The sequence below is a fragment of the Phyllobates terribilis genome, unplaced genomic scaffold, assembly GCF_046119375.1.
Source record: "Phyllobates terribilis strain yellow unplaced genomic scaffold, ASM4611937v1 Scaffold_11__3_contigs__length_659146591, whole genome shotgun sequence".
Taxonomy (NCBI): domain Eukaryota; kingdom Metazoa; phylum Chordata; class Amphibia; order Anura; family Dendrobatidae; genus Phyllobates; species Phyllobates terribilis.
Window position 1 is genome coordinate 295,849,540 of NW_027362771.1, and position 25,027 is coordinate 295,874,566.

The window sequence follows — 25,027 nt, forward strand, 5'->3', positions numbered from 1 at the left end:
TTACCCTTGTGAAAATAAAAAAATGGGGCTAAAACATCATTTTTTTGTGGAAAAAGTTTGATTTTTTGATTTTCACGGCTCCATGTTATAAACTTCTGTAAAGGACTTGGGGGTTCAAGGTGCTCACCACACATCTAGATAAGTTCCCTGAGGGGTCTAGTTTCCAAAATGGTGTCACTTGTGGGGGGTTTCCACTGTTTAGGCACATCAGGGGCACATCCGCTAATTATTCAAGCAAATTTTACATTCAAAAAGTCAAATGGCGCTCCTTCCCTTCCGAACCCTGAAGTGCGCCCAAACAGTGTTTTTTCCCCACATATGGGGTATCTGCGTGCCCAGGGGAAATTGCACAACACATATTGGGGTCCATTTTTTCCTGTTACCCCTGCAAAAATAAAAAAATTGGGTCTAAAGTAACATTTTTGTGAAAAAAGTTAAATGTTAATTTTTTTCTTCCACATTCCAAAAATTCCTGTGAAGCACGTGAAGGGTTAATAACGTTCTTGAATGTGGTTTTGAGCACCTTGAGGGGTGCAGTTTTTAGAATGGTGTCATTTTTGGGTATTTTCTGTCATAAAGACCCCTGAAAGTGACTTTAAATATGATGTGGTCCCTAAAAAAATGGTTTTGTAAATTTTGTTGGAAAAATGAGAACTCGCTGGTCAACTTTTAACCCTTATAGCTCCCCAATAAAAAAAGATTTGGGTTCCAAAATTGTGCTGATGTAAAGTAGACATGTGGGAAATGTTATTTATTAACTATTTTGTGTGACATATCTCTCTGATTTAAGGGCATAAAAATTAAAATTTTGAAAATTGCAAAATTTTTAAAATTTTTGCCAAATTTCCATTTTTTTCACAAATAAACACAAGTGATATAGAAGAAATTTTACCACAATCATGAAGTGCAGTATGTCACAAAATAACAGTCTCAGAATCAGGGGGATCCGTTGAAGCGTTCCAGAGTAATTACCTCATAAAATGACAGTGGTCAGAATTGTAAAAATTGGCCTGGTCATTAACGTGCAAACCACCTTGGGTTGTAAAGGGGTTAAACACCAATGGCTTCTTAGAAGCCATGCAAAAGTAGCTCTTTTTGGAATCAGAAACAGGTTCAATGAAGAACAATGACTTTTTAACAAGCCATCCAAAAATGATTCTGTTTTTGTGAGCAGCAGGAGGTTTGCTGTGTGAAAAGTGAGGAAGTAATGGCTTTTTAAAAGAACATGCAAAAATTATCCCTTTTTGGGAGCAGTCTTGGGTATATTTACTCTGTGCAAGGTAGACTTTCCAGCAGCAGTAGATTACAGCTATAAAATACAATGTGCAGATAGGAGATGTGTGGCTGTCTATTGGCAGCAGCACCAACCGCACAGTATAGAATATGATGGGACAGTCATGGAGATGTTTATCTATGTAACGCCAGCATTGGGAGTCCTGGCAGTGGCAGAACACTATAGATAAAACATGATGAACAGGCAGGAGATGCCCGTCTGTATTGGTGCATCGCCATTGACAGCAGCAGAGCTGTATAAAACACAATGGACTGGCAGAAAGATGATACACCTGATCTAATCATTGGTATCAGCCATATGTGAATGAAAATAAGCTCTGATCCATGCCTGCTTAATTCTGACAAATATAAGGTTTTTTACACTTGCGGAGGACAATCTTGTCCCCTTGAAAGTGACAAAGCAATCTGAGGTGCTGAATACCCTTTCTAATAGTACACTGTAGGCTGGATAAGACAGCACATCCATATCAAACTAGGCCATTTTTTGCCCCTGGTACAATCTGCTGACCAAGAAGTCCATGGAGCTGGGTTTCAGGGTATCTGATAGAGAAACGACACAGTTTAGGTATGACAGAACCTGTCTGTTCAGGTAGTGCATGCCTGTTTGTTGATATGCCTCAGGTTGGCACATTGACAATTAAAACATCTAGTATGCATCATATATACTGTAATCGCTGCTGCTAGTTGTAACTGTAGTGCTGGCACAGGTGGGAATCGTTTGCTGTGCGTCAAACAAATTGGGGTCTCCTGGTCAGATATGTGATAAGCAGGTGTCTGCTCAGCAAAAGCTTCGACAAGCAGGGAACACAGCTTATCTTGGTAATGTGATAATTTTACCTTTGTTTAATGCTTATTATACACCTGTCTTCCTATAAGCATTCGAGCATACATCTTGCCAAAGATGCATGACCAAGGTTCCAAATAGTTCAATATCCAAACCTCATGCAATGTTTGGTCGTCATTGCCAGGGTTATTGTCAGCATCATCAACATTGTCATTTTCCGACTGACTGTCAGTGCGAGGGTTAACTGAATGTACCGCTCCACATCCAGCTGCTGATGTATTGGATTTGACTTTTGTACACAAAACAACTTAACGGTATGAACTTCTGTAATTACACAATATATAATTATTGATAATTTTTTTTTATTACACCTTATTAATGGGGTATACCACAATCAAATAAGTGACCCATATTGGTGATTCAAATCATTATATATAACTTCTGTTAATAATTAAGTAATATTGATGTATTTCTGCTCGAGGTAGTGACGTTATCTCTCTAAGAGCGGTTCTAAATGCCGGAAATGCATCAGAGATATACAACTAGGACAACACAAGTAACCTTTTAATGGAACCTAAATAAAGAAGTCTGTTTTATGTTTTATAAGTGGAAGAGCCGACATTCCTTCCCTATATTTTGCTTTAAATCCACACATGCATTAACATATACAAAAACAAATGCACATAAATTATTTCACTGCCAGTCCCAGCGGTTAAATTTTCGCTCGTCCCAATACAGGGCGGAGCGTCTTCCCCCTTATTTGTGTCCGCGCTTGACCAGTGATATCTATAGATGTGTCTGGCTGACTCATTTCAAGAGCTAAACCAACCTTCTTCTCCATCACGGCTAAAGCAGAGACAGAGATCAGTGCAGCCTTAGTTATTGAAATATGACAGACAGCAAGGCCCACAAGTGACATATCACTGGTCACGTGCCAACACAAAGCTAGGAAGGAAGCCTCTTTCTGTGTCAGGAATAAAATATATTAGTAAATTCACCTAATTAGAATTTGAAACAAATCTAGAGCACTTTTAATTTGGCTGGCCAACATTTTGAACCTCTCTTACTTGCAAAATTTTTCACCTCTCATTTCAAATTAGACTTGTTAGTAAAATTTACAAACATTTTGCTATTTGCAATAAACCGATGAAATACAAGCAATTTATATACAATAACACAATTAATATAATGACCGTCATTCGTTTCATATTTGCTGATCGTTGGTCGTTAGACAGACCATATTTAAAATGTGCACAGTGTTTTATAATAGATTGTTCAGTGTACAGTGGTGGCCAAAAGTATTGGCACCCCTGCAATTCTGTCAGATAATACTCAGTTTCTTCCTGAAAATGATTGCAATCACAAATTCTTTGGTATTATTATCTTCATTTAATTTGTCTTCAATGAAAAAACACAAAAAGAATTGTCCTAAAGCCAAATTGGATATAATTCCACACCAAACCTAAAAAATGGGGTGGACAAAAGTATTGGCACTGTTTGAAAAATCATGTGATGCTTCTCTAATTCGTGTAATTAACAGCACCTGTAACTTACCCGTGGCACCTAACAGGTGTTGGCAATAACTAAATCACACTTGCAGCCAGTTAACATGGATTAAAGTTGACTCAACCTCTGTCCTGTGTCCTTGTGTGTACCACATTGAGCATGGAGAAAAGAAAGAAGACCAAAGAACTGTCTGAGAACTTGAGAAACCAAATTGTGAGGAAGCATGAGCAATCTCAAGGCTACAAGTCCATCTCCAAAGACCTGAATGTTCCTGTGTCTTCCGTGCGCAGTGTCATCAAGAAGTTTAAAGCCCATGGCACTGTGGCTAACCTCCCTACATGTGGCCAGAAAAGAAAAATTGACGAGAGATTTCAACGCAAGATTGTGCGGATGGTGGATAAAGAACCTCGACTAACATCCAAACAAGTTCAAGCTGCCCTGCAGTCCGAGGGTACAACAGTGTCAACCCGTACTATCCGTCGGCGTCTGAATGAAAAGGGACAGTATGGTAGGATACCCAGGAAGACCCCACTTCTTACCCCGAGACATAAAAAAGCCAGGCTGGAGTTTCCGAAAAGTTACCTGAGAAAGCCTAAAACGTTTTGGAAGAATGTTCTCTGGTCAGATGAGACAAAAGTAGAGCTTTTTGGGAAAAAGCATCAACATAGAGTGTACAGGAAAAAAAAGAGGCATTCAAAGAAAAGAACACGGTCCCTACAGTCAAACATGGCGCAGGTTCCCTGATGTTTTGGGGTTGCTTTGCTGCCTCTGGCACTGGACTTCTTGACCGTGTGCATGGCATTATGAAGTCTGAAGACTACCAACAAATTTTGCAGCATAATGTAGGGCCCAGTGTGAGAAAGCTGGGTCTCCCTCAGAGGTCATGGGTCTTCCAGCAGGACAATGACCCAAAACACACTTCCAAAAGCACTATAAAATGGTTTGAGAGAAAGCACTGGAGACTTCTAAGGTGGCCAGCAATGAGTCCAGACCTGAATCCCATAGAACACCTGTGGAGAGATCTCAAAATGGCAGTTTGGAGAAGGCACCCTTCAAATATCAGGGACCTGGAGCAGTTTGCCAAAGAAGAATGGTCTACAATTCCAGCAGAGCATTGTAAGAAACTCATTGATGGTTACCGGAAGCAGTTGTTCGCAGTTATTTTGGCTAAAGGTTGTGCAACCAAGTATTAGGCTGAGGGTGCCAATACTTTTGTCTGGCCCATTTTTGGAGTTTTGTGTGAAATGATCAATGATTTGATTTTTGCTTCATTCTCTTTTGTGTTTTTTCCTTGCAAGCAAATTAAATGAAGATAATAATACCAAAGAATTTGTGATTGCAATCATTTTCAGGAAGAAACTGAGTATTATCTGACAGAATTGCAGGGGTGCCAATACTTTTGGCCACCACTGTACATAGGTACATAGGTTGCCATTGTTATTGGCAGCACATGTCCTGTTCTTGGCAGCACTTATCCTGGCTGCTGAGAATGATGATCTTTTATGTCAGTCAAAATATCAGTTCACCTAATGAATGAGATTTTTCCTCATTTGTCAGGTGATCCGCAGCCTGTATACACTGCATAGTTATTGAGAAACAAGTGTTCTCTTAGGCACCTTCGATCGCGATAATCGTGCAGTATAAATGCTCCTCTAGCCTACTTTTAATAGGTAATGGCTTCTCGTTCGTAATATTCTTGTCTTTGTGTGCTGAAACCACCTTCTTCAAAACTCAACAAAGATTTTCAAAAATGTTCCACTAAAGAGTTGTCAGGTGGCAACCAGCAGAATGTTTGTACGTTTTGCAAATAAACCTAGTTTACAACGGAGATTGAATCATTTTGATTAAAACTGTAGGGAAATATTACTTATATGGCTTGTTTTTCTTGGTTTAGTGTTTCTCAGTTTGCTTAGTTCACAGTAAAGATCTATAATTTTAGCAGAAACTTTCTTTACAAAAGTATAGGAAAGCACAATTTGCCAAACGGTAAAGTAAAGATTACAGGAAGATGAAGTTTCTTTCTGATTTCCTAGAAACCTTCTCGTTCAGTCAGAGGTGTATCCAGGTCTTCTAGCACCTGGGGCAAGAATTTAGTTTGGCGCCCCCTCCATTTCCCCAGCACATATGCGATTTGCACACTAAGGCCACGGCCCCACTATCAGTATTTGGTCAGTATTTTTTCTCAGAAGTGGGAGCCAAAACCAGGAGTGGGTGATAAATGCAGAATTGGTGACTTGTTTCTATTATACCTTTTCTCTGATTGTTCCTCACCTGGTTTTGGCTCCCACTCCTGAGAAAAAATACTGACTGAATATTGGATAGTGGGGCAGTGGCCTTAGTCACATGCCGACGAGCTGCTCTTCCTAATTCTCTCTGTGAGAAGCAGAAAGAAAAGCTAGTTGTCACGTGACCATATGAAAATTGCATTTGAGTGAAGTGGCCACAGGAAGTCACTTCCCGGTGCCTTTGCAATAGAACCCTGCGGCACAGTGTACGGAGAGACGGGGCCGGGGGGGAAACAAAGCGCGCTCTTTGTGAGCGGCGCTTTGCGCATGCCCGGGAAGTGAGGGAGACCAGTGCACGTCATAGGGCCCTGTGACATGCAGATGAGGGGGGAATATGGTAAATAAACACATAGGCGGTAAGAAGGTAGGAGGGGATTTCTTGGCGTCCAGGGAACGCCAAGCCTGTGCAAACCCGAGTTGATAAAAACACATTTCTCTGCAAGCAGACCTCTACTATGGGCCATACAGGTATGTATAGATTTACTTTTCTATAACCTGTATGCCCATAGTAGAGGTCTGATATTCTGAATTCTCACAACGCATGCACTGCGCACTTTTAGGATTCTCCCTTGCTGTGGCAAGAGTGGACGGTCATGTGAGCACAAGTATGAGATTTGTATACTTCTGGCCACATTCCGACTAGACGTTTCCGGCCTTGCTCAATTCATTTTCATTGAGTGAGGCCACACATGTCTAGTTGGCATGTGAACGCATTTATGTAAATTGCCGGCACCAGAGGATACTGACAGCGAGCAGTGCGCACTGTGACAATTCAGAAGTCTGCAGTCTCATAGTGTGACTGCAGACTCATCACAAACGAGGACAACACCTTTAATGCTTCTAACATAAATAAAAATATTAAAATGTCAGCATCACAGAAAACATTTACATCCATGTACATTATAGATGACGTCTCTGAAGTCGTTCTCTTTCTTTTCTTCCTCTTGTCCAGATGCCATGATGACTTTTCTCATCCACAGCTCGTCTCTGCAGACTTCCATCTTCTCCGGTCTCCTGCAGCACATCCCGACATGATGCCCTTAAAGATAGTAGTGTCATTATAATGCTCCTGAATTAAAATATCTGCCCTATGCTGAGCCCCAAAATAAATAATTGCCCCTCACTATATTCCCTACACAAAATATGACCCCCACACTGTCCCTCTTATGGTACATGACACAAAACATATGTACTGCAAGTGAAATTGTCATGATGCAGATTTTTTTGCACACAAAAATATTAAAGGGAATCTGTCACCCCCTGGGACATTTTTACCTATTAATATGGGTATATAGGTAATAGAATGGTTAAACAAATCATGCTGGTATGCTCATATCTGTGGTCTTGATGTGCAAAAATCATCTTTTATTCATGTATGCTAATGATTTCTTCTTTGCCTCCGATCTTAATCTGAATAGCACCCCACTCCCATCAGCATCACACTGCCCTGTGATGTGCATTTCTGGCCCTGGAATCCCACTCCTGCGCCCTTTAATTTTGCCATTATGCTTACTTTTTCCTCCTTTCTACGGGCATTGGCTTCATCTGAAGTAACATTGACTCGCCGGCGGTGCCTGTCTTTTTAGGCATGCATGAAAGCGTAGTCTGCCAAAGTCAGATACCACCATACAGAAGCCACACAGAGTCCAGAGTAACTCTGCTGGGGTTTCATCCGAATCACATGTTTTGTAGGTTTAAATGGAAACACTGACGTAAGCGCTTAGCATAAAGCACAGGATAAATGTAACCCAAAATGCTACCAATAAAGCCTTCTTCGCAACCCACAAAAAACAAATCCCCACTCAGGTTCGTCATCTCATCTGTTAACAGAAATATAGGGGGTGTCCACATTACTGGTAGCACAAATGCTCTGGAAAAGTGACGTTGCTCAAACCAAAAAAAGTCCAGGGATGCGCGTCTCCAGAAGCTCGAACAGGGAAAATGTATGGACACTACAACGTACTGGGCAATCAAATGACATATTTGCATTTTCACTTAGCAACATCCATTGCTAGCAAAATCATCCCTACACATGTAGATGAATTCCTAGAGGGGTGTAATATCCAAATTGGGGTGAATCGAGGGGGATTTTGCTCTCCTGGCACTTAAGGGCTCTGTATATGGAGTCCACAAAGTATTCTACAAAAATTTGTTCTCCAAAAGTCAAATAGCGCTCCTTCCATCCTAAGTCTTGCCGTGTGGCCAAACAGTACTGTACAGTCTCAAATGGGGTATTGCCACGTTCACAAGAAATTGTGTAACAAATTATGTGGTAATTTTTACCTATTTCTACTTGTGAAAATGTTATATCTGGGGCTAATACAACATTATAGTGCTAAAAATTCATTTTTTTTTCTTCACCCTCAATGATATAAAATTTTGTGAAACACATGTGGTGTCAACATGCTCACTGCTCCCCTAGATGATTTCATTAAGAGATGTAGTTTGTAAAATAGGGTCAATTATAGGGGGTTCTGCTGTCCTGACACCTCAGGGGTTCTGACAATGTGACATGGCACCCTGAAATTATTCCAGGCAAATCTGCACTCTGATATGGCGCTCCTTCCCTTCTGAGCTTTGCACTGCGCCTAAAAGAAAAGTTTTTGACCACAAATTGCACAGTAAATTGCATGGTCCATTTTGTCCTGTTACCTTTGTGAAAATGAAAAAGGCTCAAACATTTCTGGGGAAAAAAATTCATTTTTAATTTTCACGATCCAATGTTTTCAAATTCCGTGAAGCACCTGTGTGTTCAAGATTCACATCTCTATATAAATTCCTTGGGGGATATAGTTTCCAAAATGAGGTTTCCACTGTTTAGGCACATCAGCGGCTCTGTAAACGTGACATGGTGTCCTTTATCTATTCCAGACATCTTTGAACGCCAAAGGTTAAATGGTGCTCCTTCCCTTCTGAGCTATGCCATGTGCCCAAAAAGTAATTTTCCTTCACATATGGAGAATCATGTACTCAGGAGAAATTGCACAAAAAATTGTATGTTTAATTGTCTCCTGTTACCCTTGTGAAAATGAAAACTTTGCAGCTAAAGCAACATTTTTATGGGTAAAATGTATTTTTTCATTTTCATGGCTCAACGTTATAAAATTCTGTGCAGTTCCTGTAAGTTCAAGGTGCTCACCATACTTTTAAAGAGTTAATATACTGCTTGAATGTGGGTTTGAGCACCTTGAGGGGTGCAGTTTTTAAGATGGTGTCACTTTTGGATATTATATAGCCCATCAAAGTCACTTCAAATGTGATGTGGGCCTTAAAAAATTAGGCTTTATAAATTTTGTTGGAAAAATTGAAAATTGATCATTAACTTTTAACCCTTCTAACTTCCTAACAAAAAAATATGCTTCAAAAATTATGCTAATGTAAATCAGACATATAGGAAATGTTATTTATTAACTATTTTGTGTGATATGCAGTGGCTTGCAGAAATATTCACCCCCTTGGCATTTTTGTGTTTTGCTACCTCACAACCTGTAAAGAACGTGCCTACAACTGTGAACATTTGGTTTTCTTTTTGTTGGGAAGCAAACAACAAATAGGACAAAATAGCTGAAAACTGCAGTGTGCATAATTATTCATCCCACTAAAGTCAGTACTTTGAAAAGCCTCCTTTTGTGACAATTACAGCTGCAAGTCGCTTTGGATAAAGCCCCCGTCTCACATAGCGATCTCGCTAGCGAGATCGCTGCTGTGTCACGGTTTTGGTGACGCAACAGCGACCTCACCAGCGATGTCGCTATGTGTGACACTTTGCAGCGATCAGGCCCCTGCTGTGAGGTCGCTGATCGCTGCAAAGTGTCCTGGACCATTTTTTGGTCGTTGCCCTCCCGCTGGTCAGCACACATCGCTGTGTGTGACCAGCGGGAGCAGCGATCAGGCTGGTAACCATGATAAACATCGCGTTACTAGGGGCACACGCGCACCTAGTAACCCGTTGTTTATCATGGTTACCACTCTGCTACAGTGAGCGGGAGGTTACCGCTCACTTTAGCAGGCTGGTAACCATGGTAAACATGGGAAAGAAAAACAGCAGTCACCTATACATATTAAATGGGAAACCGTTGGGGAAATCAGACATGGAGAAGGACCTGGGCGTCTTGGTTAATAGCAAATTAAATTGGAGTGCCCAGTGTCAGGCAGCAGCTGCGAAGGCAAATAGAGTCATGGCATGCATCAGAAGAGGAATAGGGGCATATGATGAGAACATTGTTCTTCCTCTGTGTAAAGCACTGGTAAGGCCGCACTTAGAATATTGTGCACAGTTCTGGGCACCGGTGCTCAGGAAAGACATATTGGAGCTAGAGAGGGTACAAAGGAGGGTGACTAAGGTAATAAACGGAATGGAGGGACTAGAATACCCAGAGAGGTTGTCAAAATTAGGCCTATTTACGTTGGAAAAGAGAAGGCTTAGGGGAGACCTCATAAACATGTATAAATACATCAGGGGGCAGTACAGAGATCTCTCCCATGACCTGTTTATACCAAGGATGGTGACAAAGGCGAGGGGGCACACTATGCGTCTGGAGGAAAGGAGGTTCCTGCACCAGCATAGAAGGGGATTCTTTACGGTCAGAGCCATGAGACTCTGGAACTCTCTGGGAGAGGAAGTGGTGATGTCCAACTCACTTAATGAGTTCAAGAGAGGCCTGGACGCCTTTCTTGAGAACAATAAAATTACATTTTATGCTTAGGATAGTTAATTAATCCAGGGATTTAATCTGACTGCCAGATTGGTGTCGGGAAGTGAATTTTTCCTCAATGATGTAAATTGGCCTATACCGCATATTTTTTTTTTGCCTTCCCTGGATCAACGCTGCGGAATAGCTGCAGTGCACAAGAAATAGGCTGAACTGGATGGACGCTTGTCTTTTTTCGGCCTTATAAACTATATAACTATAGCGACGCAGCAACTATCCCTGACAGGTCGTATTGTTGTCGGGATCGTTGCAGCGTCGCTAAGTGTGACGGGGCCTTTAGTCTCTATGAGCTTTACACATCTTGCCACTAGGATTTTTGCCCATTCCTCAAGGAAAACTGCTCCAGCTCCTTTAACTTAGATGGTTTCTTCTGGTGAACAGCAATCTTCAAGTTTCAACACAGATTCTCAATTGGATTAAGATCTGGGCTTTGACTAGGCCATTCCAAAATATTTACACATTTCTCCTTAAACCACTCGAGTATTGCTTTAGCAATATGCTTGGGGTCATTGTCTTGTTGAAAGGTGAACCTCTGTTCCAGTCTCAAATCACTGACAGACTGAAACAAGTTTTGCTCAAGAATATCCCTGTATTTTGCAACATCCATCTTACCCTCGACTTGGACCATTTTCCTTGCCCCTGCTGCCGAAAAACATTCCCAATGCATGATGCTACCACCATCATGTTTCACTGTGGGGTTACTGTTCTTGGAGTGATGAGCTATGTTTTTGACATGGTGCTTACTTTGGTGGCCATAAAGTTAAATTTTGGTCTCATCTGACCACAGCACCTTCCTCCATATATTTGGAGTCTCCCACATGTCTTTTGGCCAACTCAAAATGAGCCTTACACTTTTTGTGTGTAAGTAAAGGCTTTTTGTCTGCTAACTCTTCCATAAAGGCCACATTTATGAAGTATACAGCTTATTGTGGTTGTATGGACAGATATTCCAGTCTCTGCTTGGGAACTCTGCAGCTCCTTCAGGGTTACCTTTGGTCTCTGTGCTGCCTCTCTAATTATTGCCCTCCTTGCCTGGCCTGAGAGTTTTGGTGGGCGACCCTCTTTTGACAGGTTGTTGTGGTACCGTGTTCTTTCCATTTGATGATAATGGATTTGATTGTACTCCTGGGAAATCATCAGAGACTGTGATATTTTTTTATAAGACAACCCCGACTTGCACCAGAAATTTTTAGGGGCTTCATAGCAAAAAGAGTGAAAACATATGCACATTCCAATTTTTAGTTATTTGATCCCATAAATTTAATTTATGCCTATATTTTTGTCACTTCACCAACTTAATACTATTTAGTGCTGATGCATCACACACAAACTAGATTACAAAAACATTTAAGCACAGGTTGTAATGTAACAAAATAGGCAAAAAGTCAAGGGAGTGAATACTTTTTGCAAACCACTGTAACTGTCTGATTTAACCCCTTTCTGACCTTGGACATATCCATACTTCCCTGTGGCCTGGTACTTACCGACCTGGGATATATGGAAATGGCCAGGCGATTCTGACAGCTGACACCCGGCACTCAGTGCCAGGAGCGGTGCCCACACCACTCCCGGCACATTAACCCCCTAAATGATGCGATCGCTGCGATCACAGCATTTAGCGAGCAGGCAGAGGGACAGACGCCGCTCTGCTTTTGGATCCGAGACCTCGCGGGGTCCCAAACGATGCCATGGTGACCCAATGTCGTCATGACGACATCTGGGTCACCAGGCAACAGCAAGGTAGTTAGATCATGCGCAGTGCATGATCTAACTAATTTGTGTCTGCAGGGCTGACAGCTATAAGCCATAGCATGTGATCCTACATTGTTATGCCTAATAACAATGATCAGACTGCAGAAAGTGAAGTCCTATAGTGGGACTAAGTAAAAAAAGTAAAAAAAAAAATAAATTAAAAAAGTTGTAAAAATATATTTAAAAAAATCACAAAATAATAAATATATATTTATATGTATATATATTTTTTACCCATAAATAAATATTATTATGAAAAAGAAATAAACAATAAAAGCTTTAGTGAACGCGGTGAAAAAAAAAAACAAGCCAAAAACTATGCTTTATCATCATACCGTCGAACAAAAAGTGAAATAAAACGCGATCAAAAAAAGAAATGTAAATAAAAATGTTACCGATGAAAACGTCATCTTGTCCCACAAAAAAACAGCCGCCGTACATCTCCATCAGCAGAAAATTAAAAAAGTTATAGCTTTCAAAATAAAGCTATGCAAAAGTAACTATTTTTTCTATAAATTAGTTTTTATTGTGTAAAAGTGCCAAAACATTAAAAAAAACTATGCAAATGTGTTATTGCTGTAATCGTACTGACCTGAAGAATAAAGCTGCCTTATCAATTTTACCATATGTGGAACGGCATAAAAAAAAAACAATTCCTGAATTGTTGGTTTTTGTTTATTCTGCCTCTCAAAAATCAGACTAGAAAGCGATCAAAAATTGTCATATGCCCAAAAATGGTACAAATTAAAACATCAACTCGTCCCGCAAAAAACAAACCCTTACATGACTTTGTCGGCCAAAATTTGGAAAAATTATAGCTCTAAAAAAAAGGGTCTTTAGTATGTGACAGTAGCTAAACATAAATACTTGCTATAAATCTGGTATCGTTGTAATCGCACCGACCCGAAGAATAAAGTAATCTAATCACTTATACCGCACGAGGAACGGCGTAAAAAATAAAACCAATTTTTCACCTGATGCTGATTTGTTCATTCTGCCTCCCAAAGATGGCAGTAAGGCTCAGCTCACATTTATCCTGCGCACTGCGCTGAGCGCTTACACCAGGATTTCCGTGTGAATCTCTGAAATACGTTATTCAAATGGAACGCCCGGAGGAAGATTTCCTATAATGAGGCCGATGGAGGCCTGTGATCCCACGGTGTCCATCTTTTTATTAGGCGCGCATAACAGTTTTGTGAACCTCTGAAAAAAAGGACACAGCTGAACAGAGGCCAGACGGAGTCCAGAGTAACTCTGTTGCCTCATTATAGTGAATGAATCCCTCGGTGTTTCATCTGAATTATGTCACTTGGAGATTTAAATGGAAACCCACTTTTCACTCAGCAACATCCACTGCTGCTTGTTTCTGGAAAACACCCATGTAGTTAAAATCCTCACCACACCTGTAGATAAATTCCCAAAGGTGTATAATTTCCAAAATGGGGTCACTTGTGGCGGGATTCTGCTCGTATAGCACTTAGGGTCTCTGTATATGGAGTCCGCAAACTATTCTAGGAAAATCTGCGCTCCAGGAGGCAAATAGCCCTCATTCCCCCCGGAGTCTCGCTGTGTGGCTAAGCAGGACTGTACAGCCACATAAGGGGTATTTCTACATTCAGCAGAAATTGTGTGACAAATTTTGGTGCCATTTTTACCCATTTCCCACTGTGAAAATGTAAAATCTGGGGCTAAAACAGAACTTTGGTGGTAAAAATGTAATTATTCTTTGTTCACCGCCCTATGGTGTAAAATTCTGTGAGGCACATGTGATGTCAACATGCTCACTGCACCCTAGATGAATTCATTTAGAGGTGTAGTTTGTAAAATGGGGTCTCTTATGGGGAGTTCTGCTTTTCTGGTATCTTAGGGGCTCTGCTAATGTGGCATGTCACCCTCAAACCAGTCCAGCAAAATATGAACTCCAATATGGCGCTTCTTCCTTTCTGCGCTTTACATTGTGCCTCAAAAGTATTTGTCCTTGTGAATATTAAAAAATTGGGGGCTAAAACAACATTTTTGTGGGAAAAATATTTTTTTTTCATTTTCACAGATCAACATTGTAAAGTTCTCTGAAGTACCTGTGGGTTCCAGGTGCTCAGCAACTCATCTATATAAATTCCTTGAAGGGTCTAGTTTCCAAAATGGGGTCACTTGAGGGGGTTTTATACTGTTTAGGAATATCAGGAGCCCTCCAAATGCGACATGACACCCGCAGACTATTCCATCAAAGTCTGCATTCCAAAAGCCACGCCTTATTTTCTGAGCTCTGCCGCGCACCCAAACAGTAGTTTCCCCCAACATATAGGGTATCTAGGTACTCAGGAGAAATTGCACAACAAATTTTGGGTTCCATTTTCTCCTGCTGAAAATAAAAAAAGGTGCTAAAAGAGCAATTTTTGTGAAAAATGTAAAATTTTTATTTTCACAGATCAATGTTATAAACTTCTGTGAAGCACCTGGGGGTTCAAGGTGCTCACCACACATCTAGATAAGTTCCCTGAGGGGTCTAGTTTCCAAAATGGTGTCACTTGTGGGGGGTTTCCACTGTTTAGGCACATCAGGGGCTCCCCAAATGCTACATGGCGTCCGCTAATTATTCCAGAAAATTTTGCATTCAAAAAGTCAAACGGTGCTCCTTCCCTTCCGAGCCCTGCCATGTGCTTAAACAGTGGTTTTCCCCCACATACGAGGTATTGGCATGCTCAGGAAAAATTGTACAACAAATTTTGGGATCCAATGTTTCCTGGTACCCTTGCAAAAATAAAAAAATTTGGCTCTAAAGTAAAATTTTTGTGAAAATAGTTAAATGTTCATTTCTTTCTTCCACATTATAAAAATTCCTGTGAAGCACCTGAAGGGTTAATAAACTTGTGGAATGTGGTTTTGAGAACCTTGAGGGGTGCAGTTTTTAGAATGGTGTCACTTTTGGGTATTTTCTGTCATATAGACCTCTCTATGTCACTTCAAATGTGATGTGGTGTCTAAAATAAAATGATTTTGTAAATTTTGTTGAAAAAATTAGAAATCGCTGGTCAACTTTTAACCCTTATAACATCCCAACAAAAAAAGATTAGTTTAAAAAATTGAGCTGCTGTAAAGTAGACATGAGGGAAATGTTATTTATTAACTATTTTGTGTGACATATCTCTCTGATTTAAAGTCATAAGAATACAAAGTTGGAAAATTGCTTAATTTTCAAAATTCTCGCCAAATTTCAGTTTTTTTCACAAATAAATGCAAGTCATATCAAAGAAATTTTATCACTATCATGAAGTACAATATGTCATGAAAAAACAGAGTCAGTGGGATCCATTGAAGCGTTCCAGAGTTATTACCTCATAAAGTGACACTGGTCAGAATTATAAAAATTGGCCTGGTCATTAACCTGCAAACAGCTTTGGGGTGTAAAGGGGCTAAGGGCAGAAAAATTCAAAGTTTGAAAATACAGACATTTTCATATTTTTTGTCACATTTTCAATATTTTCATAAATTAACACAAATGATATCAACCAAAATTTACCAAAAAAATTTAGTACAATGTGTCACAAAAAAACAGTCTCGGAATCACTGGGATATGTTGAAGCATTCCAGAGTTAATACTTCATTAAGTGACACATGTCATATTTTAAAAATCTTGGTCATTAACATAGAAAGTGGCTCAGTCCTTAAGGGGTTAAACAATAAGTTATTTTCTGATGATACCATTTGGAAATGACTGCTGTGCAGTGAGAGGGAGGAGAAGCTGTTTTATCTGCTGTCAGCTTTATAGGGGGTGTTACATTTCATTCAAATCCTCTTCTCTAATTATAATGAGATCATACCACTTGCATCTCCTTTCCTGGGAGTATTGTAAGTTCAGCCAAACAATCAGCAAAGCAATGCCCTCAAAATATACTATATATATAATAATTCTGGTTGCAAATTTGCACAGCCTTGGAACACTTTGTGACCAATGTATTATCTCTCTCACTCTCTCTCTATTCATATATTCAAAACTTAAAACAGTTACACCAATTTTGTCAGGAGGATTGGGCTCAAATTCCGACCAACTATTGTGAGAAGCTTGTAGAAGGATATTCTAAATGTTTGACCCAAGTCATTCAATTTAAGGGCAATGGTACCAAATACCAAAATGTATGTAAATTTTTGACTTTACAGTAATAAAAATGACTTAAAACATTTTTCTCTCTCATTATTCTAGCATTTGGCAAATATTAAAAATTATAGTGATCCTAATTGACCTAAAACGGGAAAGGTTTATTCTGATTTCATGTCAGATATTGAGCAAAACATGCATATGTGTCTTTTTATATTGTGTATGTACAGTTCTGGTTTCAACTGTATGTAAACACAGCAGGTGAAATAAGTAATGAATTTATGTATAGAGAGAGATGAAAGATAGATCTATATAGATACAGTTATGGCCGAAAGTGTTGGCACCCTTGAAATTGTTCCGGAAAATGAAGTATTGAAGTATTTCTACAAAAATATTATTGCAACTATACGTTTTTTTATACACATGTTTATATCCTTTGTGTGTATTGGAACAACACAAAAAGAAACGAGACAAAAAGGCAAACTGAACATAATTTTACACTAAACCTCCAAAATGGGCAGGGCAAAATTGTTGGCACCTTTCCAAAATTGTGGTAAACAACTTTGTTTCAAGCATGTGATGCTCATTCACACTCACCTGTGGCAAGTAACAGTTGTGGGCAATATGATAATCACACCTGAAACCAGATAACAAGGGGAACCTGATTTCATCTTTACATTGTGTCTTTGTGTGCTACACTAAGCATGGAGAACAGAAAGAGAAGAGAACTGTCTGATGACTTGAAAACCCAAATTGTTGAACAATATCAACAATCTCAAAGTCACAAGTCCATCTCCAGAAATCTTGATGTTCCTTTGTCTATGGTGCGCAACATAGTCAAGAATTTTACAACCCATGGTAGTGTAGCTAATCTCCATGCACGTGGACAGCAGAGAAAAATTGATGAAGCGTTGCAACGCTAGATTGTCCTGATGGTGCATAAGCAACCTCAATCAAGCTCCAAAGAAATTCAAGCTGTCCTGCAAGCTCAGTGTCAGAGCGAACTATCCGTCGACATTTGAATGAAATGAAACAGTATGGCAGAAGACCCAGGAGGATCCCATTGCTGACATACACACATAAAAACTAGACTGCAGTTTGCCAAAATGTACATGAGTAAGTCAAAATCCTTCTGGGAAAGGGTCTTGTGGACAGATGAGACCAAGATAGAGCTTTTTGGTAAAGCACATCATTCTACTGTTTACCGAAAACAGAATAAGGCCTACAATGAAAAGAACACAGCACCTACAGTCAAATATGATGGAGATTCAAAAATGCTTTGGGGTTGTCTTGCTGCCCCTGGCACTGGATGTGTTGACTGTGTTCAAGACATCATGAATTCTGAAAATTACCAAAGGATTTTGGGTCGCAATGCAGTGCCCAGTGTCAGAATTCTGGGTTTGCATCCTAGGTCATGGGTCTTCCAGCAGGATAATGACCCCAAACATACTTCCAGAAGCACCCGGAAATTAATGGAAAATAAGCAATGGAAAGTTCTGAAGTGGCCAGCAATAAATTTGGATCTAAATCCCATTGAACACATGTGGAGAGATCTTACAATTGCTGTTTGGAGAAGGCACCCTTCAAATATGAGAGACCTGGAGCAGTTTGCAAAAGTAGAGGGTCCAAAATTCCAGTTAAGAGGTATAAGAAGCTTGTTGATGGTTATAGGAAGCGATTGATTGCAGTTAACCCTCCGTCACATACAATATCGGTTCTAACGAGTTCACATACAATGTGACTGTCAGGCGCAGGCTAGAAAAATACCTATAATATCTAATGTTTGCAATTTCAGTGCTCTAAAAGTGATCAGTGACCTTCATAGGGATGTAATAAAAGAGACTACACATAATCAGGTGCAAAAAAAAACCATTTACTTAACATAAAACTAATAACTCTGAAATACAAACATTTCAAAACTCCCGCCAAATAGTCCCCAGTTCGACTCTGTCAAAAAACTCTACAAAGAAAATTTAAGGAAACAAACTTAATTTTAAGGTACCTTAAGTACTATTAAACACATATTCAATCAGAATTAGATCCTGAAGTTTCCCCAGAAAAATTACACTTGCAGAGCAAAGAGCAAGAATTACACATCATTTTTGCATGTGTCAGGCAGATTGCATTATGACATTTGTGACATTCATAATTAGAAAGCCTTCTGATTCCGCTTTCCGTGGTGCAGGTGGTGCATCTTCTTCTTTTGGGAGGTAGTGCAGGTGGTGAATTTTCACTATCATGTTCTGGGCGGAATCTTTTGAGCTGAACTTGAAGGCGAGAGGGGATACCGATTGTTTTCATACTTCTCCTGCGTAGCTCTCCAAGCACTAGTTCATGGGCCAATTTTTTCAGATAGAATCGTCTACGGAGTGGTTCAAGTTTGTTTTCAAGGTGAATGACTTGTGAATTTATACCACCCAAATTCAACATAGCAAAAAATATGACCATTGGCCAGCGTTTGGTGTTTCTGCTGACGTTGAAAGTTGAGCACATCTGATCAGCTGTATCAACACCCCCTTTGGTTGCATTATAAAATGTAATTATCTCCGGGTTTTTTTGTGCCTCAGTCTCAGGATCAATGGCATCATCATCATGAAGTGTTGATAGAAGAAGTACAATTTTTTTTGCTTGTGGTACATAGGAAACCAAAACCTTTCCATTATGGAATGCAAACATACTGCTGTACTGTTGTCTCCCTTTCACACTTACAAACTGTGTAGGCAATTCTTTTTTATTTTTTCTTACAGTTCCGACATATGAAAGCTTCTGCATTTTCAGATAATCAATCAGATCACAATTTGAAAACCAATTGTCAGCTGTTATATTGCGACCCGATCCAAATAAGGGCTCAGCCAGTCTTTTTACAACATCACTGGGTTTGTTGCTGACACAGTAAGGACCTTCTGGTTGTTTTCCTGCATAAACTTCCAGGTTGTAAGTGTAGGTCTTACTGGCATCAACAAGGGCATACATTTTTATTCCATATTTGTTAGGCTTTGATGGAATATATTGACGAAAGGCACATTTACCACGAAAACCAGGGAGCATTTCGTCAATAGTGAGATTCTCCCCAGGGCAATAGCTTTTTTTACAGTTTTCAACAAATTTTTGGAATATATCACGAATTGGAGCAAGTCGGTCATGTGTTTTACGTTCGGTTCGGGTAGTTCTGTCGTCAAACCGAAGGCAACGAATTAGAAGCTTGAATCTGTTTATGGACATAACAAGGCCAAATTTTTCAACTCCATCCCCATCTTTACTCCAAAGTTCCTCCAAACTTTGTCTATTTTCCCTATAAGCTCCTGCAAGGTATAATAATCCAAAAAAAGCACGCAGTTCTATTTCATCTGTGGCCTTGATGGTTCTGTTGCAGATGAACTTGTCCTTTATAATGTCTATATATTGGTTGGTATATGTGACAATAGAGTCCAAAATGTCATCTGTGAATAAACTATTCCAGCATTCAACTGCAGTTTTTGCATTACTTGCAGTTCCCATAACTGCAGGAAGGTGAGTAATAATGTTTTGAGGTTCCCTACGTTTTTTCTGGAGTGGCTTCTTGTTCCATTGGGTTTTTTTATCTTTTCCCATATAATAAGATTCTACATCTTCATCCTCATTACTGTCACCATCTTGCTCTGTTTCAGAATCCACTTCACATACTTCCACCTCATCTTGAGAATCAATCTCACTTACCTCTCCTAAATCCTCATTCAGTGTGGGGTCTGCATCATCTAACAGCATGTTTGTTACTTCCTCAACATCAAGGTTTTTTGATAAATTGTACATTTTCCTCTCCATTTCAGCAGATAATCTGAAGCGAGAGAAGGAATATGTGTTAGGGAACTACTGTATATGCCTGAGCAGCGCACTATCTTTTTTAATCTGCCTTATTTCTATGAAATATCCTCATACTTTGTGCTATACATTCATAAAACAAGCTAAATAAACAATTGTGATGAATAAAAACATAAAATACCAACCTTATTGAGTGTGACATGTTCACATACAATGAGCCTGAGAGATTAGCGCAGTTATATCTGTCCTCCTGAAGCTCTGCAATCCAACTGTGGTATAAGGTTTCACAGAGCTGCTAGAGACAGGAGACTACCTGGAGGGAGGGGATTTCCTCACAATCTGGTGAGGAAGGAGAAATGAAAGTAAAAGAGATGTGCCTGTCAGGCCTATTGTATGTGACGGAGGGTTAGGTATTCCAAAGGGTGTGCAACCAAATATTAAGTTGAGGGTGCCAACAATTTTGTCTGGCCCATTTTTGGGATTGTGTGTGAAATTATGTCCAATTTACCTTTTTTTCTATGTTTTTTTTGTGTTGTTACAATACACACAAAGGAAATAAACATGTGTATAACAAAACATGTAATTGCAATAATTTTCTGGGAGAAATACTTCTTTTTCTGGAACAGTGTCAAGGGTGCCAACACTTTTGGCCATGATGTGTTCAATACTTATTTCACCTGCTGTACATAAATACTGTGTATATGTATATATATATATAGATGAAATGATCTCTAAAAGGGCTAAAGTTAAAGTTGACACATCTCCTTTGTATTTTACGCAAAAAAAATTGTAATTTTTATGTGTTAAAAATTACAAAAAGCAAAATGGGCCAATAGAAAATTTTAGGCACCCTTGGAGATTTGTGTGCTCAGATAACTTTGACTAAGTTCTCAGACCTTAAATAGCCTGTTAGGGTTATGGCTTCTTTACTATCATCGTTAGGAAAGGTCAAGTGATGCAAATTTCCCAGCTTTATAAAAACCCAGCCTCCTCTAACGTTGTGCCAAAAAACTGCAGCAATGGGTTCTTCTAAGAAGCTACCTAGCACTCTGAAAATAAAAATAGTGGAGGCCCACAAAGCAGGAGAAGGCTACAAGAAGACAGCAAAGCGTTTTCAAGTTGCCCTTTCCTCAGTTCAAGATGTAATTAAGAAATGGCAGTTAACAAGAACACTGGAGGTCAAGATAAGGTCTGAAAGACAAAGCAAAATTTTAGTGAAAGCTACTCATAGGATTGCTAGAGACGCAAATCAAAACCCCCCTTGACTGCAAAAGACCTTCAGAAAGATTTGGCAGACTCTCGAGTTGTGGTACATTGTTATACTGTTCAGAGACACCTGCAAAGCACCCCCACACCATCACACCTCCTCCTCCATGCTTCACGGTGGGAAACAGGCATGTAGAGTCCATCCGTTCACCTTTTCTGAGTCGCACAAAGACATGGTGGTTGGAACCAAAGATCTCAAATTTTGACTCATCAGACCAAAGCACAGATTTCCACTGGTCTAATGTCCATTCCTTGTGTTCTTTAGCCCAAACAAGTCTCTTCTGCTTGTTGCCTGACCTTAGCAGTGGTTTCCTAGCAGCTATTTTACCATGAAGGCCTGCTGCACAAAGTCTCCTCTTAACAGTTGTTGTAGAGATGTGTCTGCTGCTAGAACTCTGTGCGGCATTGACCTGGTCTCTAATCTGAGCTGCTGTTAACCTGCGATTTCTGAGGCTGGTGACTCGGATAAACATCCTCAGAAGCAGAGGTGACTCTTGGTCTTCCTTTCCTGGGGCGGTCCTCATGTGAGCCAGTTTCTTTGTAGCGCTTGATGGTTTTTGCAACTACACTTGGGGACACTTTCAAAGTTTTCCCAATTTTTCGGACTGACTGACCTTCATTTCTTAAAGTAATGATGGCCACTCATTTTTCTTTACTTAGCTGCTTTTTTCTTGCCATAATATAAATTCTAACAGTCTATTCAGTAGGACTATCAGCTGTGTATCCACCAGACTTCTGCACAACACAACTGATGGTCCCAACCCCATTTATAAGGCACGAAATCCCACTTATTAAACATGACAGGGCTCACCTGTGAAGTGAACACCATTTCCGGTGACTACCTCTTGAAGCTCATCAAGAGAATGCCAAGAGTGTGCAAAGCAGTCATCAAAGCAAAAGGTGGCTACTTTGAAGAACCTAGAATATAAGACATATTTTCAGTTGTTTCACACTTTTTTGTTAAGTATATAATTCCACATGTGTTAATTCATAGTTTTGATGCCTTCAGTGTGAATGTACAATTTTCATAGTCATGAAAATACAGAAAAAAATTTAAATGAGAAGGTGTGTGCAAACTTTTGGTCTGTACTGTATATATATACACACACACACCGTATAACAACGTGAAACCATAAACCCAACATTTAAAAGTGCTGTTTGCTTGACATAAAAGCTAGGTTTAAACAATATCTTGTTTTCAAACAATAGTTTCCTTTCATTATATTACAATAGTGAGTCAGTCACTGTCGGTGAGACACAGACATACACTCCTGACTTCCCTGCTAGCACTTGGCTTGTTTCTATAACCCGTGCATTACGCTTACTGTAGTTATGTTAGTGTCTTGTAATGTTGGAAATTGATAACAGCAGGTGCTGCTGACATTTGTAAGCGGCCAGATAAATCTGGAAAGTCAGAGCTGAAGTTAGTGCAGATGACACATTTGCCAACACATAGACCACTGTATCGCTTCCTGCTATACAGATCATACATTTACTACAAATGCTCATTTTGGGCTCTTCCTGATAGATAAGCAGCTGAAGGAAAGGAACGTGTCATTTATAAACAACTTTCATGTCTCACTGTTACACAGGAAAAGCTATGTCTCCGTTTCTACGAATAAGTTTGTCCAACTTTGAAGTCGGGCCATACACACCACCAAATGGAGATGCCATGCAGAGACCCTATTGTGCTGTAATAGTGAAAGAAGCTGTGGAGACAGGTATGTGTCTGCTTATATGTTCTTATGCTTATTCCCATACGTGATAAGTTATTGATCAGTGGGTGTCCAGATGCTGGGATGAGCAGAATGGGAATCTTTTATCACCACTGGGGCACTTTTTATCCGTTAGAATGTAATGGCAGTGTGCACACCCATCCATTGCTCCATTTATTTTTTATCGGGGTGCCAAAAAAAGTCAAGCACATAGCTCGGCAGACCCATAGGGAGTGAATGGTGTGGCAGTCGACCATGCCCACTGCCGCTGCATTCTAACGTGAATAAAAGTACCCGGTTCTGCCAACCAATGTAGGTCACAAAGGTTGGACCCCTACTGATCAATTAGTTAATACCTATCCCATGGTTAGGTGATAACTTGTTTTTACCAGAGAATCCATTTAAACGGAATCTGTCCTTAGGCTTTTGCTATCCCATCTGAGAATAGCATTATGTAGGGGCAGAGACCTTGATGCCAACAATGTGTCACTTACTTTATTACGTGCAAAAGTTTTGATGAAATCACTGTTTTATCTGCTGCAGATCTACAGTACTAATTCTCTGAAAGCTCAGCTATGTATAACCCCATCCACAACAATGATTGACAGCAATCTGTGTACACTGTGCATAGCCAGAAAATGTCAATAATGTGGGGAGGTGGGTTTATACAGGGCTCTTGAATATGGAGGACTAGATAGCTGCTAGTTTACTGGTCCTCTAGTGACAAACTCCTGCTGAGGAATCAGTGATTTTAACAAAACCACAGCAAGCCGCCCATTAGGTGACACACCACTTGAATCAGGTTCTCTGTCTCTACATTATGCTGCTCTCATATTAGGTAGAAAAAAATGGTGAAGATTCCTTTTAACTGCTCTTTGTCCTTTTAATATCTGAAGCCTCATGTGCAGGTATATTTGTTTCAAATGGAAATTGATAGATCCTGTTGGACCATTGTTTATTTATTGGAATTTATTTATTTGTTAGGTTTAATTATTGAAGACAATAAATAACTATCATAGAACTGTGGTTCATGCATGAAAATAATGATCACATTTTGCATACAGTTAAGCCCATAGGCGGATTATAATGAGGACGATCTGGGCTACCGCCCGGGGCCCCGAACCTCCAGGGGGCCCGGGGCTCCGGGGTGTCTATGGCCAGATTGTCCTCATTATTGTCCGGCAGACAGTGGCGGGGGGGCCCCCGGACCGCTCCCCCAGCAGCGGCGCACGGCCGATGCTTCTTCTTCGGCCGGGCCAGCACTGCAGCAGTTAACTTCCCTGTGCTGGCCCGGCCGCATCACTGCTAGGAGACTAGGAGACACGGCCCTGTGCGCGGCCGTGTCTCCTAGCTGTGACGTCACGCAGTGCGCACCCGGCAAGGAGCAGGACCACTGGAGCCGGGAGCAGGACCACTGGAGCCGAGTCGGGGGATGGTGAGTGTGTGTGTGTGTGTGTGTGCAGGCAGATATCATTGTGTGATGTCTGTTTATATGTATTTTTGCGTTTCAAATGTGTTTATGCGTGTATTTATATGTCTGTATATGTTTGTGTGCGTGCGTGACTGCGTGCTGCCTCCTGCTGAGTATAGATGGCGCCGTGCGGCCTCCTGCTGAGTATAGATGGCGCCGTGCGGCCTCCTGCTGTCTCGGGGGGGTTCCGTGCGGCCTCCCGCTGTGTTTAGATGGCGCCGTGCAGCCTCCGGCTGTGTATAGATGGCGCCATGCGGCCTCCTGCTGTGTATAGATGGCGCCGTGCGGCCTCCCGCTGTGTATAGGTGGCACCGTGCGGTCTCCTGCAGTGTATAGATGGCGCCGTGCG

General features: G+C 40.4%; 1 protein-coding gene across 2 annotated transcripts in view; it reads left to right on the plus strand.

Annotated features, from left to right (window-relative positions):
- Nucleotides 1-25,027, plus strand: part of PRKCQ (protein kinase C theta) — a 242,426-nt gene that overhangs the window by 69,835 nt on the left and 147,564 nt on the right. The window contains exon 2 of one of the 2 annotated variants that reach the window (XM_073652454.1): nucleotides 23,085-23,213. In XM_073652454.1, the coding sequence (XP_073508555.1) occupies nucleotides 23,093-23,213 (121 nt within the window). In that variant the 5' untranslated portion in view covers nucleotides 23,085-23,092. Of the gene's footprint in view, nucleotides 1-22,912; nucleotides 23,214-25,027 lie in introns of those variants that run through there. The other variant, XM_073652453.1, reaches the window with a different exon arrangement.